At 40.5% G+C, this 16,416-nt stretch overlaps 1 protein-coding gene across 3 annotated transcripts in view; it reads left to right on the forward strand.

Annotated features, from left to right (window-relative positions):
• TLN2 (talin 2) overlaps nucleotides 1–16,416 on the forward strand; it is a 289,294-nt gene that overhangs the window by 190,488 nt on the left and 82,390 nt on the right. For all 3 annotated transcript variants that reach the window (XM_040343054.1, XM_040343056.1, XM_040343055.1), the window contains exons 18-26: nucleotides 2,890–2,988; nucleotides 3,071–3,238; nucleotides 3,419–3,713; nucleotides 3,967–4,133; nucleotides 4,217–4,345; nucleotides 5,799–5,912; nucleotides 7,210–7,323; nucleotides 12,006–12,140; nucleotides 12,227–12,355. In XM_040343054.1, coding sequence (XP_040198988.1) covers nucleotides 2,890–2,988; nucleotides 3,071–3,238; nucleotides 3,419–3,713; nucleotides 3,967–4,133; nucleotides 4,217–4,345; nucleotides 5,799–5,912; nucleotides 7,210–7,323; nucleotides 12,006–12,140; nucleotides 12,227–12,355 — 1,350 coding nt within the window. The remainder of the gene's footprint in view (nucleotides 1–2,889; nucleotides 2,989–3,070; nucleotides 3,239–3,418; nucleotides 3,714–3,966; nucleotides 4,134–4,216; nucleotides 4,346–5,798; nucleotides 5,913–7,209; nucleotides 7,324–12,005; nucleotides 12,141–12,226; nucleotides 12,356–16,416) is intronic.

Below are 16,416 nucleotides of genomic sequence, written 5' to 3' on the forward strand. Positions count from 1 at the left end.
TACGGGCATAAAAAATGTAAGACCGGCATACCGTAGCTCGCGCTACGATGCCGAATTTAATGGTCTAATAAAAAAAAACTTTTTTTTAACAGGGTGAACCCCCGCTTTAATTTACGCATGTGAAAATGTTTGTTTTCATAACACATGCTTGCTATATGCTGAACAGAAATCATGTAGTAGTTACCTATGTGTATTGCGCCAGTTATTAACTTTGCAATTATTTTAGTACACTGCTCTGTAATGGCTCATGTACATGTGTTTCAAACTGACAACTAAATTTTTATGTGGCACGTAGTCTCTGCTTCTGAGTGCCTTTTGTTTTGATGCTTTAAGCTGCTTCATATTGCTTTAGCATTCACTTTGGCTTCTATAGGTAAAAAAAAACAGCCCAGATGCAATTGAGAGCCTGCAAATGTGAGCTCCAATATAGTTACATGATGGCCAGATTGCTTGACACCTAAATCTTGGTAAACTGCTGACAGAAATATTACAATATGATTTTAGTCTCCCTTTAGGTTTACCATATAGTACAGGGGCCTAGCTAAACAGAAAACTATTTTGTGAGTTGTACAAGTAGGCCTCCATACGTTTTTTTTTAGCTGTTGATCAATCTAAATAGGTTTATATAATCAGATTGTCACAGACACATGACAAACTTTACAATTTCCTCTGATTTGATCTGTTTAATCAGATCATTTTAATAAGAACAATGAAGTGCCTACAGGGCTGCATATATGCTACACAGTCATTTGTAAATATTTCTGATCTAATAGTTCAGGGGTCTCCAAACTGTGGCCCTTTGCTAGGCTTTATCCGGCCCTTGGGACACTATTACTCCCAACAATATGAAGCACGACTCCTCACACTTACACCAACAATGGGTCACTATTTCTTTCATTAATATCAATGATGGGATACTATTCCTCCCCTATTGGTAGTACTACTCCTCCTCCTACTGACCATCAACCCTGAGGCCATATTTATTCTCATTGATGCTGGACCTGGGACATGTTCTACCCCCCCACTGGCCACAATCCGGCCCTCCTAAAGTCTGAAGGCCAGTAAACTGGCCCTTTGTTTCAAAACTTTGGAGACCCCTGTAATAGATCATGCCTAAGGAACATATAACCGGTGTATGACCACTGTATTTGCAAAGAACAGTAAAGCAGCCAATGGAAATTTGTTAACAGTTTTAAGTCCCGGTTCACACTGATGCAAATCCTATGCCGATTAGATCTGATCGGAAAGGCATAGATTTGCATGTCCTGTGAAAAAAAACATTGTTTGCTATACAAGTCATTCACATCTATGCGGTGCAATTCTGATCCAGTTAGAAATGTTAAAAAGGGTCCTGTACGAGTTTAGTACTGGCTCTGTGTGAATTTTATCTTTGCCATTTTATCTATGCCAAATCCCCTCAGAGATCGCATTCATTTGCATTAGAATTGCACCTGTCACAACAGAAATCACATTGTGAAATCACATCAGATTTGCATCAGTGTGAACCTAGCCAAATGCAGGCATGATGTAACAATCTCACCAGGTTTCTTTTGTCCATTTTTTTCCCTACACTTGATCACTCTGCTCATACTCCTCCTGTAAGCACTACCAATTTTGTTTAGGGTAGTGGGGCAGAGGAAGAGCAATGTGCAAACTGTCCTGGTGATGGAAAACGGACACCTTTTTACAGATATCTTAATCTATCTTAATCTACAACAAATCTAAGACCCCTTTCACACTGGGGCATTTTCAGGCGCTTTTGGGCTAAAAATAGCGCATGTAAAGCGCATGAAAAACTTCTTACCTGCAGTCCCAGTGTGAAAGCCAGAGTGCTTTCACACTGGGGCGCTGCACTGGCAGGATGTTAAAAAATGTCATGCAAGCAGCAATCTTTGCACCACTCCTGCCCATTGAGGTGAATGGGCACTGCTGCCAAAGCGCCTCGGCAGCGACGCTACCCGGGTGCTTTTAACCATTTATTTGGCCGCTAGCGGAGGTTAAACGCGCCCCGCTAGTGACGGTAAAGCACCGCTAAAACTATTTACTTTTACTGACAACGCCCGCCCTCCCCAGTGTGAAAGGGCTCCAACAGATGTCATCCTTCACTAGTCTCTTTACAGTTTATTGTAATCAGTTATATAATCCCAGTACTAGGACTACAGATTAATAGTAATGGAAGGTAATGGTTATTTTAAAGAGGATGTTTACTTGAATATCAAGATATGTCTCTAGGTAGATAGATAAAAAAATATGTGTGTATATGTATATATACGCCGGGTCAGCTGCTCGGATGCCTGCTGGATGTGTGGTAATACTGTATGTAGCTTTGGCTACATACAGTATATACCGCTTAGCCAATCCTGGTAAGCGATGTATTCAAATTCAATGTATTCAAATACAGAGCCTGCTCGGATTGGGGTAACAACCTCTGCCAATCCAAGTGCCTACATACAGTAGCCTGCTCGGATTGGCTTTGAGAGTCAGAGAGGCGTGGGCTGATGATGTTACAGCTTCTGCCAATCCAAGCAGGCTTTGTATTCATTAATAGAATACACCGCTCACCGTAATTGGCTCCAGCAAGAATAAATAATATGGCTCCAGAAGAAAGAAATATGAAGCATCGGAATGGGGGTCGTCTTATACGGCGAGTACAGGCAAAAAAACTTTAAAAAAACTGTATAATTAGGGGGTTGTCTTATACGCCGGCAAATACGGTATATAATTATTATTATTATTTTCCCCTCTAAAATGTTTGAATGCTAGACCCATGCAAACATTTACTGCACTGTTGAATGTTGCTACATAGTGTCATATTTATCTGTGGTAAGCTGCATTAAGAACTTGCGTAAACAGTGGACTATTTAATGTTTGTTTTTATTTCCTTCACAGCCCCGTCAGACTGTTCTTACTGCAGCTGGCAGTATTGGACAAGCCAGTGGAGACCTATTGCGACAGATTGGAGAAAATGAAGCAGACGAGAGGTTCCAGGTACCCAAGGATTGGTGGCACAGATTATTTCTGCCCCTTTCATTTCATTTGTTAACATCCTGTACTGTATTATATGCCCTAGGATGTGTTAATGAGCCTGGCAAAAGCCGTAGCAAATGCAGCTGCCATGCTAGTCTTGAAGGCCAAGAATGTAGCGCAGGTGACTGAAGACACAGGATTGCAGAACAGAGTGATTGCTGCTGCTACACAGTGTGCCCTCTCTACATCCCAGCTGGTGGCCTGTGCGAAGGTAAGCTTGATAGTGGATTCTACAGATGATGGCATTTGATTACAAAAGTAAAATGCACTATATATATAATTTTATATTTTTTTCAATTAATTCTAATTTTAACATTTTTTTGATTCTCAGATTTGTGCTACACAAGTAACTGTGTTGTAACATCGTCTTACATGTGCTTATCTATTGCAGGTAGTTAGCCCAACTATTAGTTCACCTGTGTGTCAGGAGCAGCTGATTGAGGCTGGAAAATTGGTGGATCGATCGGTAGATAACTGTTTACACGCGTGTCAGTCAGCCACTGAAGATGTTGAGCTGCTGAAGCAAGTCGGTGCAGCTGCTAGTGTGGTCAGCCAAGCACTTAATGACCTTCTGCAACATGTCCGCCAGTTTGCTAGCCGCGGGGAACCCATTGGACGTTATGACCAGGCTACAGATACAATAATGTCAGTCACAGAGAGTATCTTCAGCTCTATGGGTGATGCAGGTTAGTGGGGCCTTTAACATGATATGATTAAAAGTCTTTTCTGTGTATAAGCTGAAGTTTAATTTGGTTATATTTTGCCTTTCCTGGCTCTTTTTCCCCCATTCATCAACACGCTAATTTTTTTTTTTTTTTAAGATTTTTAGTTTATATTTAGTTTCCATTATATAACACATGATTTATTTTTGCTTTGTAACCCTTTCAAAGCTTTATTTGCCTCTGCAGGTTTAAATATGTTCTTTACATTTATTTACAGGAGAAATGGTGCGGCAAGCCCGAGTGTTGGCCCAGGCTACATCAGATCTTGTGAATGCAATGAGATCAGATGCAGAGGCTGAGCTTGATATGGATAATTCCAAGAAACTACTCGCAGCTGCCAAGCTGCTGGCCGACTCCACAGCTCGTATGGTGGAAGCTGCAAAGGTACATATTTTGTCAAAATGCATATAGTGGATTTTCCAAACAATTTGATTGGCTACAGACATGACAAATCTCATTCATTTCAGGGAGCTGCAGCCAATCCTGAAAATGAAGATCAGCAACAGCGGCTTAGAGAAGCAGCAGAGGGGCTTCGAGTGGCTACTAATGCAGCAGCCCAGAATGCCATTAAGAAGAAGATTGTAAACAGGCTAGAGGTGAGGAAATGTATATTAACCACTATTAAATCACCAGCATTTAAAAAGGAAGGATCTTATGTGTATAGTGAGAGAAAGGTGAAAATGTCTGAACACTTTCAAGCTTTAACAGGACAAATCCATTGGACATATGGGTTAACCCAGCCATAGATGGTTCGAATTCCTGCTGAACCGGCCAAGATTCGAACCATGTATTGTTCGATCAACTTGGGTACAACCAACCTGCCAAATTTTACATGCGATTACTGGCAGCAGCTGTTATATGTGCTAGCAATAATCACTGTGTTCTCCCGGCGGGCATGACTTCCCCTGCTGGGAGAAAGCAAAGGCTCAGTGGGAGGGATTCCTCTATCAACATTTTCTGTGTTGATGGGGAAATCTAGCAATTTTCTTTCCTGCAATCCATGGTAGATAATCAAATTAGAAACAGAAAAGGCACTTAAAGACCAAAGGAACTCTAGGCAATTGTGCCAGAATGGACAGGAATGTTTCGGTCCTCATTCAAAATTATTAGCATAACTAATGCTGTTACTCCTATCATAATATTAAAGTATATGTAAACTCTAAGGCCGCGTACACACGGTCGGTCCAAACCGATGAAAACGGCCTGAAGTCCAGTTTCATCGGTCCAAACCAACCGTGTGTACGGCCCATTGGTCTGTTGTCTTTCGGACAAAAAATTAGAGAACTTGCTTTTAAATCGAACCGATGGACGGCTGACCATCGGTCAAAACCGATGGTTAGTACACAAAAGCATCGGTTCAAAACCCGCGCATGCTCAGAATCAAGTCGACGCATGCTTGGAAGCATAGAACTTTGTTTTTTTCAGCGCATCGTGTGTTTTACGTCACCGCGTTCTGACCCTATCAGTTGGGTCACAACTGATGGTGTGTACGCACATCAGACCATCGGTCTGCTTCAGCGGTGAACCGATGAAAACGCTCCGTCGGACCATTCTCATCGGATGCCTTACAATGATTATTATTTGTTTCTTTTTGGTCTGTTGAATATGTAACTGTATTAGTGTTTTGTTAAATCTGATAAATTCAAAAAAAGTTGATCGGGACAGATATCTTGATAACTTCCTGTGCTATGTCTCTGCAGACTGTTCTCAGTAAACATTGTTCCCAGCTCGCTGTGTACTACATGACTCCTCTGCCTGTGCTATGGAGATGAGGAGAGAGTGAGATGTTCTGTAGTGCTTACACTCTTCCTGTCCCTGGGTGATACAGTGCATCTCCACCGATGCAGCTTAATAAGAATGGTCACCCAAAGACAGAAAGTGTGCTTTTGGTTGGATCACATGGTGAAAAGAACAAATTGAGTCATTACATATAAGGACTAATGATGCATTATATTACATTATTTGTTCTTGGGTTAACATGCATGTTAATTTCTACTGTGAGTGCTGAATTTGTTTACATTTGTTGAAATCGCTTTTATCTGTTTACAGGCTGCTGCTAAACAGGCTGCAGCTGCCGCTACCCAGACCATAGCAGCCTCACAGAATGCTTCTGTCTCCAACAAGAACGTATCAGCCCATCAACAACTTGTTCAAAGCTGCAAGGTAATTTGGGCTCAGAGAAACACTTATTTCTTGACAAGTAAACTTGTGTTCTGGAGTGTGATTTTTCATCTAAAAAAATCCCCCCCAAAAAATGTTATGTGCAGATTTAAAAACAAAAAATAAAAAAAAGCGTAATAAACTGTATTTGAAGTTATTTTTAATTTAGTTTTGTTTTTAACTACTTTGTCTCTTTGGAAATGCAATCCCAATTCCCCAAAATTTGGGCCGCTGTGTAAAATCTACATAAAAACAGAATGTAATGGTTTGCAAATCTCATAAACCCATATTTTATTCACAATAGAAAACATATCAAATGTTTAAACTAAGAAAATGTACCATTTTAAGAAAAAAAATTATCAATTGAAATTGATTGGGACAGGGAATCAAAATTCAGGCAAATTAAGTGGTACTATCAAGGAAAAGTTGGAAGAACATTTCACAACTAATTTGGTTAATTGGCAACAGCCCGTAACATGATGGTGTATAAAAGAGCACCATAGAAAGTCTCAGTGTAAAGATGGGCATACATTTTTTTTTTTTAATATATCATCATCTAGTGTACATAATACCCTCAAAAGTTTCAGAGAATCTGTAGTAATCTCTGCGCAAAGGACAAGGCCCAAATGCAATATTAAATGCCCGTTATCTTCGGGCCCTCAGATGGCACTGCATTAAAAACAATGCTGCATCGGCTCGGAAGTACTTACAAAAATGACTGCCCTTACTTGTATAGGCAGTTTTTTGGTGTAGGTAAACTAACTCTTTAAGAGAAGGTATTGATACATAATAAATAAGTAAAGTCCAGGAAGATCTGGCATCACAGCCTTGTTCCTTCCTCAAATTCAATAGTAAAACTACGGTCCTCAAATGCAGACACATCTGTATTTCCTTTACCCGACCTGGGTTTCGTCTGCCACCCTCTGCATTTTTTTTTATTTTGACTGGGCCTTTCCATAGAGAATGATAGCCACGTTATGCTTAAGACCAGATCTTACCCTTAAAGTGTCAACTAATTGTACAGTACAGGACCCCACTGGATATTCACAGATCCTCAGTTTTTAGGCTGGAATCTTTAGGTGATTAGACACTGGAAAAATGTCAATTGACACGCCCCCTTGACTTGCACCTTTAACCTTACCCTGCTGCAAGACACCAGTTTTTTTGTTTTATTTTTCAGTGTTTTTTAGGTGATAGACCGCTTCTTCATGGAAAAAAACATGCTGACATTTGCATTATTTACATTATACTTAGTCATTTAAATGCCCTGATAAACCATTTTAATTGACTGATTCTGCAGATTGTTGCTGACAACATTCCTCAGCTGGTTCAAGGAATACGGGGAAGCCAGGCACAGGCTGAAGATCTCAGCGCCCAGCTAGCTCTCATTGTGTCCAGCCAGAACTTTCTGCAGGTGAGAGAAGATATTGTCCACAATGTTGTTTTCACTGCAGCCTATGAAAATGTACAGTTTTTCTTACAGCAAAGGGTTATTGTGGTCTGAATACAATATGCTGACAGGAACACACAGAAAATGTCTCCAGTCCATGGAAGGCACCCCCTTGTACTGTTCAGTGTATATACAGATAATGTTATTTTGCTCAGTCCTTGAGATATTATTATTATTTAGGTACTTGTATAGCGCTGTCAATTTACGCAGCGCTTTGCATATACATTGTACATTCACATCGGTCCCTACCCTCAAGGAGCTTACAATCTAAGGTCCCTAACTTACATTCATATACTAGGGCCAATTTTAGACAGAAGCCAATTAACCTACCAGCATGTCTTTGGATATGTCATAGATATAAGTGAATCTATATTAAATGAATTCTGACTCCTGGTTTAACTTTCCCTGTCACTTCTTTAGGTGTATACGTAATGTTGATGTGTCCAAACCACAGTACTTTCACCTTTCCCTTTTTTTTCTTTGCTGCTATCTGTTATAACAACCTCCTCTAAACTTCTGTTCACGTTCCTCTCTTCTGGTTATCACCATACAGTTTGTTTTTAATCAAGTCTTTTTAATGTTTTAAGTTGATTTTCAGCAAACATGAGATTTGTAACCATGAATGAGGACACACAATATAATTTCAACTAGGTTTTCTCATGATTGCTCTTAAGCCTGGCTTCACACTTGTGCATTGCAGACAGCGCATGTGATTCGCATAGGAATCGCACCACATTCCTGTGTACATCACATGCCATGTCTGCCGTGCGAATTGAGACATACATTTTGCATGGCTCAAATCACATTGCATCTGCAGTAAAATGGGGCAGGACCTCCTCCTACCCCCCACCCATGCACCTGAATCGCATTGTATGGGTGGCAATCGCCCACTGCGTTTCAGGGTTGCTATGCAGTGCATTGCAATGTGGGGAAATGCAGCGGATCTTATGCATTTCCTGCATTGCGTTAGTGCAAAACAGGGCTAATGGATTACACAACCACAGATATCATTTTAACATTGTTTGTGTTCTGGTGTTCCAGTTTTAATATGCTTTTTCTCATTCCATTCTGAATCCTCAATACAGACACCCCATTCCCAATCATCCCCCCCAATCCCATACATAAATCTCAGTACAGACACTTTCCCCCACTCCTTACAGAATCCGCTGTACAGATGCCCTCCCCCTTCATCCCTTCCCCCATCTCATATAGAATCCTTGGTACAGACACTTTCCCCCCAACATCAAATTTCAGCAGAAACTGGCTGAGATTCAAACCATTGCCATTCCGATTAGCGATAATCACTGTCTTCTCTCGGCGGCACAGCGTGTGCCATGCGCCCCTAAACCCACCCCCCCCTTTTTTTTTTATCTTGGGTAAGCAAAGAGCGTATTCTTTCTTTAGACTTGGCATGCTTTGTGTATTCTAGGTTTGTGCAGTAATTTAGTGTAAAACTTGACTTCTGTGTAGGAACTTCCTTTAATAAAGACCAGTCTCTACTGCTCGCTCATCTTGTACAGGGTTATTTGCTTTAGTTTTCTGCAGACAGCTTAACAGTGAGTTTGAGCCTGCTGGGTCCATCCCACAGCTCTGTTCTTTACAAAGGCTATGTACAGTGATGATGATGTTGCTACTACATTTATAAGGTTGTGTCTTGATTTGTAAAGGGGATAGGTGCAAATTTTATCCTGTGTGGCTATTGAAGAATACATTTACTGGATAGTTATTATGTGCAAACATGTATGATGGCTACTCCCCACTGCAATCATGGGCACCATTCATATTAAAAGCAATAGTCAGCATGGATTTATTTTTATGAGGAAGTAAGGCAAAGAAGTGGCCATGAGGAAATCGCGGGCGCCCTGGACAGGTAAGTTTCCTTATATTATTAAAAGTCAGCAGCTGCAGTATTTGTAGCTGCTGCCTTTTAATTTATAATTATTTTTTTGCGGAACTCACACTTGTATATTATTATGTTTTTTATTTTGCTATTTGTTCCCATGAAAGCTGAGTTACCCATGAAACGTTTCCTGCTTACAATTTACAATATTTGGAATATCATTACAGATGTGGGCTAAGCCCTCATTCACGTCCGTGTGTTAATGAGTGTGTTGCGTTGTCTGTCTGTGCATTTTACATATGTTGTCATGAAATATGTAACTTGGTGCAGCAAGCAGGACTTTTCTATCGCACTGCATCCACAATGTGCCAAAATGCATAGATGTAAATGGGTCCCTAAGGAGAGCTATCAAAGTCAAGTCAATATCAGGAGGAAAAACAATCTCAAACAAAATTGCATGCATTGTTGCTGGCACAATTTTTATATTTAGTAAAGCATCATTAAAATAAGTCTCTAGGGTGCAACAAACACTTTGATAAAGCAGAGGCTATTTAAGAACACGTGCTGCAGTCTGAGAAAGCAACAATAGAACTTTAGTGGCTACATTTATAGGAAAAAAGAATTTAAAGAAAACTACTCCTTGCGAACATTTTAGCATATGGATTGGATGTGTTATGTATTGAGGTTGTGCGGCATCCAGTGGCACAGTGGAAATGCTGTGTAAGTATCTCTTTATCTGGGAAAAGCCCCCCCAATGCTGGTTTTACAGCAGGACCGTTCGACAGAAGCTGTACACAGGGCCAAAATGTGTCTGGTTCCTGCTGAACCAGGCAGTTTCAGTCCTGTATATACCCACCTTAAGAGTAAATGATGGACACTACTAAGTATCAGCAAATCCTGGAGGCTAATGTCCCACAGTTAGAAAAATTACTATTTAGAAAACCTTAGAAAATTAGGACTATTACAAAAAATCAAGTAGGCTGTTAGGTGGACATAAGAGATGTTGGGAAACTTGGCTTTTTGCCAAATGTTTTATGCTTCTTTTTTTCCCAGACTTATAAATTCAACTTAAAATAATGACTCTATTAGAATTTCTACAGGTATATGTCCTGTTGTTTTTTTTTTTTTTTTTAAATGTTGCATTAATATATTTTCTATAAGAACATGAACATAATGCAATTCTCTACCACTTTACTAAAGCATGACTTTACGAATCTGTATATACAATACAACCATTGAAACTGTTAAAAATGTGTTATCCGACTCTATGTTTCAGGTAAATGTTACAGTGATGCCTTTAAAATGAAAATGTCTATCCTTGCTATAAACACACTGGGGGAATTTATCAAAACTTGTGCGTGGCTACCAATCATCTTTTATCTTCAGCTTGCTGAGCTGCGGAAATGAAAAATAGAAACTGGTTGCCATGCACAACTGCTCTGTATTCTGTCTGTTTCAGCTTTGATAAATCCTCCCCATACTCCACTTTTCCCTTCAGTTTGATATGCCTTCAGCTTTCCACAAAGCTGTATCAAACAGAATGACTGAACAAAGCTTAGCACACTTCAAAGTTCGCTGGTGGTCTTTTTTTTTTTTTGCTTAACCACTTGAGATCCGCGCTATAGACAAAATACGTCCGCAGCGCGGCTCTCAAGTGCCAAGTGGCCGTTTAAACACGGCCTTTTATGTGCATTACCCGCGCGCGCCACTGGGTGGCGCGCGGCGGGTAAAAACTGTCCCGGCGCATCGCCGAAGACCCGATGCGTGTACCTGGCGGCCGCGATGTCCGCCGGGTACACGCGATCGTCGGTGACACGGCAGGTGACAGCAGGGACGTGGAGCTCTGTGTGTAAACACAGAGCTCCACGTCCTGTCAGGGAGAGAGGAGACCGATCTGTGTCTCTTGTACATAGAGACACAGCATCGGTCACCTCCCCCAGTCACCCCCCTCCCCCCACACAGTTATAACACACCCAGGCTACACAGTTAACCCCTTCCTCACCCCCTAGTGTTAACCCCTTCACTGCCAGTCACATTTATACAGTAATTCGTGCATTTTTATAGCACTGATCGCTGTATAAATGTGAATGGCGCCAAATTTGTGTCAAAAGTGTCCGATACGTCCGCCGCAATATCCCAGTCCCAATAAAAATCGCAGATCGCCGCCATTACTAGTAAAAAAAAAAATAATAAAAAAAATCATAATTCTGTTCCCCATTTTGTAGGCGCTATAACTTTTGCGCAAACCAGTCGCTTATTGCGATTTTTTTTTTTTTTTTACAAAAATACGTCGAAAAATACGTATCGGCCTTAACTGAGAAAAAAAATAGTTTTTAAAAAAAAAAATTGGGATATTTATTATAGCAACAAGTAAAAAAAAATATATATTTTTTTTAAATTGTCGCTCTTTTTTTGTTTATAGCGCAAAAAATAAAAACCGCAGAGGTGATCAAATACCACCAAAAGAAAGCTCTATTTGTGGGGAAAAAAGGACGCCAATTTTGTTTGGGACCCACGTCGCACGACCGTGCAATTGTCAGTTAAAGCGACGCAGTGCCGGACGCTGAGATTTCGCCTGGGAACGAAGGGGGTTTATGTGCCCAGTAAGCAAGTGGTTAAAGCTACTATAGTGCAAATTGGGGTTTGAACTATATGATCATTTTAAGGATTTATGAAAGGGCTTATTTCTCACATTACAAATGTCAGTCATTTTGGATGTTGTATCGTTTAACAAATCATCTCACAGATTACAAATTTAAGCGGACCATAATTCACTTATTTTCTCCTTTTCTTATTTTTAATACAGCCTGGCAGTAAAATGGTGGCTTCTGCCAAAGCTGCAGTGCCCACAGTGACTGATCAGGCAGCAGCCATGCAGTTGGGTCAGTGTGCGAAAAATCTGGCAACAAGCTTGGCTGAGCTACGTACAGCGGCTCAGAAGGTAAGATATCTGGATGGTGGCATAGTTATCAAAAGTCCTTTGCCCTTTGTTTGCTTCTTTTAGTGGAACCATGTTATGTTTTACAGGCCCATGAAGCTTGTGGACCTATGGAAATTGATTCGGCCTTGAATGCTGTTCAGACTCTAAAGAATGAGCTGCAGGATGCTAAGATGGCTGCCACAGATAGACAGTTGAAACCTCTTCCGGGCGAGACGGTAATATTGATTTGTCCAGGAATCCTTAACATGAAAATAAAATAATAAAGCCCAATGTGTAGACTAACCACTGATGCCCATTAAATGTAATGATACAATATTTTTTTCAAATAGACTAATAAACAATAATATATAGTTACTGCTGGATCCCTATAATCTGCCTAATTATCAGTCAGCCGGAGCCCACTGGTAAACACTATATCTTTATTGTACAGTACAGGAATGAATTTATAGAGCATGGGTGTTGTGCCGCTACCTTCGGGCGATTGGACACTGACAAAAAGCTTTGCTGGGTTTATCCCCTAGTGTCCCATATAGCTCCTTTTGAGGCTCTGTTTTGGTAGTGTATTTAGGTCATGGATGCCTTCTTTTGGAGAAGAATTTCCTATTTTGTTTTTCAAAAATTCCCCTTTTTTTTTTTTTTTTTTCCTTATACAGTACCTTGAAAAAGTATTCAAACCCCTTGACATTTTCCAAATTTTGTTAGAAACAAAAAAGTAAATGTATTTGTGATAGACCAACGCGAAGTGGCACATAATTGTGAAGTGGAAGGAAAATGATAAATGTTTTTCAAAACTTTTTGCAAATCATGTAAAGTGTGGCGTGCATTTGTATTCAGCCCCATTGAGTCAATACTTTGTAGAATCAACTTTCACTGTAATTACAGCTGCGAGTCTTTTTCGGTATGTGTCTATCAGCTTTGTACATCTAGAGTGAAATTTTTGCCTATTCTTTTTGCAAAATAGCTCAAGCTCTGTCAGATTGTATAGAGCGAGTCTGTGAACAGCAATTTTCAAGTCTTGCCACAGATTCACAATTGGACTTGGGTCTGGACTTTGACTGGGCCATTCTAAGATATGAATATTCTTTGATCTAAACTATTTCATTGTAGCTCTGGCTGTATGTTTAGGGTCGTTTTCCTGCTGGAAGGTGAACCTCTGCGCCAGTCTCCAGTCTTTTGCAACCTCTAACAGGTTTTCTTCTAGGAATGCCCTGTATTTGGCTCCATCCATCTTCTCCTCTTCCCAGTCCCTGCTGAGGTGGGATGGTGTGTTCAGGGTGATGTGCCATGTTAGTTTTCCGGCACATATAGAGTTTTATTTTTAAGAGCAATGACCGGAGAGCGGATTATCTTTTCTTCATTACTCTGCTCAGCCAACGACTGTGGATCGAGCACCCGGGAACCTTTCTTTCTATGTGATGAATGGGTAGCAGCACTGACTTTTTTGTTTATACACATAGTTTTGCTTTTAGGCCAAAAAGTTTAATTGTGGTCTCATCTGACCAGAGCACCTTCTTCCACGTTTGCTGTGTGCCCCACTTGGCTTCTCACAAACTGCCAACGCAACGACTTATGGCTTTCTTTCAACAATGACTTTCTTCTTGCCACTCTTCCATAAAAAAAACAGATTTGTGGAGTGCATGACTAATAGGTGTCCTGTGGACAGATTCTTCAACCTGAGCTGTGAATTTCAGCAGCTCCTCCATGGGCCTCTTTGCTCGGCATGTTCGTTTAGGTGGACGGCCGTGTCTTGGTAGGTTTGCAGTTTTTCCATAGTCTTTCCATTTTCGATTGATGGATTGAACAGTGCTCCATGAAATGTTTAAAGCTTGGGATATATTTTTTATAACCTAACCCTGCTTTAAATCTCTTCACAACCTTTTTCCTGACCTGCCTGTTCCTTGGCCTTCATGATGCTGTTTGTTCATTAAGGTTCTCTAACAAACTTCTGAGGGCTTCAAAGAACAGCTGTATTTATACTGAGATTAAATTACACACAGGTGGACTTTTTAGGTGAAATCTGAAGGCAATTTGTTCCACTAGATTTTAGTTGGGGGTATCGCAGTAAAGGGGGCTGAATACAGATGCACGCCACACTTTTCAGATATTTATTTGAAACATTTTTTTTTTTTTCTTACACTTCACAATTATGTGCCACTTTGTGTTGGTCTATCACATAAAATACAATTACATTTTTGGTTGTGACATGACAAAATGTGGAAAATGTCAAGGGGTAGGAATACTTTTTCAAGGCACTGTAGATACAGGTTCATGTCTTGATGGTTCTATAAGTATACACTGCATCCTTGTTCTACAAGACATACCACAGTGCTGCTGCGCTCCCATGCAGTTCATAGGCACAAGTTTGTGGAGACTTGCGCTCTTGGTATTTTGTCACACTGTTTGGCCTAATGATTAAAGAAGTTATAGCATTTACCTATTCTAATTTGGTGCTCCTTTTCCACCACTCAAGTGGAAAGTTCTTTAGTAACCTAGTGCTTATAGGACTCTTGTCTGTACACTTCTGACTGGAATTCCACAGAGACATAGCCAGCACCTGGGTTGCCTCCATCATACTGGACATACTGAACCCCCTTAATCCATGTCCATTCCAAAAGTGTCTCACAGGTAATGACCCTCACCTAGTAATGGAAGATTATAGGCACTTGTGAGTAGGAACACACAGAAAAAAATCTAAGTTCCTCTCAAGTTAATAGTAGTTCCCTTGATCCTCCCAACTTGGGCTTAAACCAGAACTGTATGTAATAATAAACTGCGCTACCCATGAAGGAATTCAAAATGTAAAAAAAGGCTGCAGTTTAGGTGGGATAAACACAATAAAACAGAAAAAACTACGCCAGCAATGAGTACAAAAAGATCAAAACCAGACAAAAGGTGAATGAGGGATGAATGTCATCCAAAATATGTCCCAAACACTATGAATCTGTAACCAGCAGATGCATAGGGTTTAGGACATATTTTGGATGACATTCATCCCTCATTTACCTTTTGTCTGGTGTTGACCTTTTTGGACTCATTGCTGGCGTAGTTTTTTCTATTTTATTAAAGCCAGAACTGCCTGACACACTGTGGCAGAAACCAAGGGGGGTGTAGACATTTCAGCAGAGGCAGTTTAAGAGTTTAAACCACCACAGTATATTGAAGTTACTTTGTTATCCTCTTACCATTTGTTGGCTACTGTGGACCCATTAATCAAGGCGTTGCATACTAGACTTTGGATAGTTAAGCCTAGTGCCGCACAAATTCAGTATGTTCACAAATACACTAAAAAGAGGGCCCTCTGTAGAAAGCACTTTCCTACTCTGGATTGGTGAGTTGGGCATTGTACAATGATTGGCCAATCCAGTTATTTCCCCCCCATCTTACAACTTCAAAGTCTTGTAACTTATGAATGCAGAACATAATGCTTAACATAAAATGTTCTGTCCCCAACCTTGGACCTGGATATTCTTGCGCTGAATGCTAAAACTACCATATTTATTGCGGGTACATTCTCCTTTAAAAATCCAGTGTATAGATGTTTGGAGACTCTTGAAATCCTCCTTTGTGCTGAAAGGACCTGTGCCCTACAGCTGGCCATTGTCACCCTAGTGGCCTCTCAAACTATGGCTACCTGGGCTGGAGGAATCTATGATAAACTTTCTCCTGGCCTAGTTATTCCTAAGCTTTATTCACAGTTACAGCTCTTGCCCATGTCCCTACTGTTCTGTGTAGATGCCATGAAAAATGTGATCCGTAAGATCTCCAGAATGTACATGCATAGAATTATATGGCGTAAAAAATGTTGTAGCCTTTTTATCGGGACTGTTAAATTGCCTTTTTTTCTCATATGTGGAGTCTCACTTTTGAGGCAGCTCAGGGGGGTAGTTTATTAATCTTTTTCCTGGTTCTTTATCCACTGTACTTTTTGAAGGTTAGTTCCACAACTTAGTCTTTGCTACTTCATTTTGCCATAGCATGTGATTCCTGGCTTCAGCCTCCAGGCTTTGTCCTGAGCCCCGATGCACCCTTCCCTACCCCTTTCACAGCTGCAAATCTTCAACTAATTTCTGGGCCAGGCTGCCTATTCTCGTTTTTCTTTCCATGGGTGGTGACCTTGGTGCCACATAAATTCATAGCCAATTTTGTATTGTTAAAGGTTGCCATCTGCAGTGTGTAGGTGTAGGAGCTTTGGCACTTGCATTCCTTGCTCAACTTTCCTTCTTAGGCGATGAATGCATGACAGCCTTGCTAGATGAATTCCTGATATCCTTATTTC

This window comes from Rana temporaria, chromosome 3 (genome assembly GCF_905171775.1).
Source record: "Rana temporaria chromosome 3, aRanTem1.1, whole genome shotgun sequence".
Classification (NCBI taxonomy): Eukaryota; Metazoa; Chordata; class Amphibia; order Anura; family Ranidae; genus Rana; species Rana temporaria.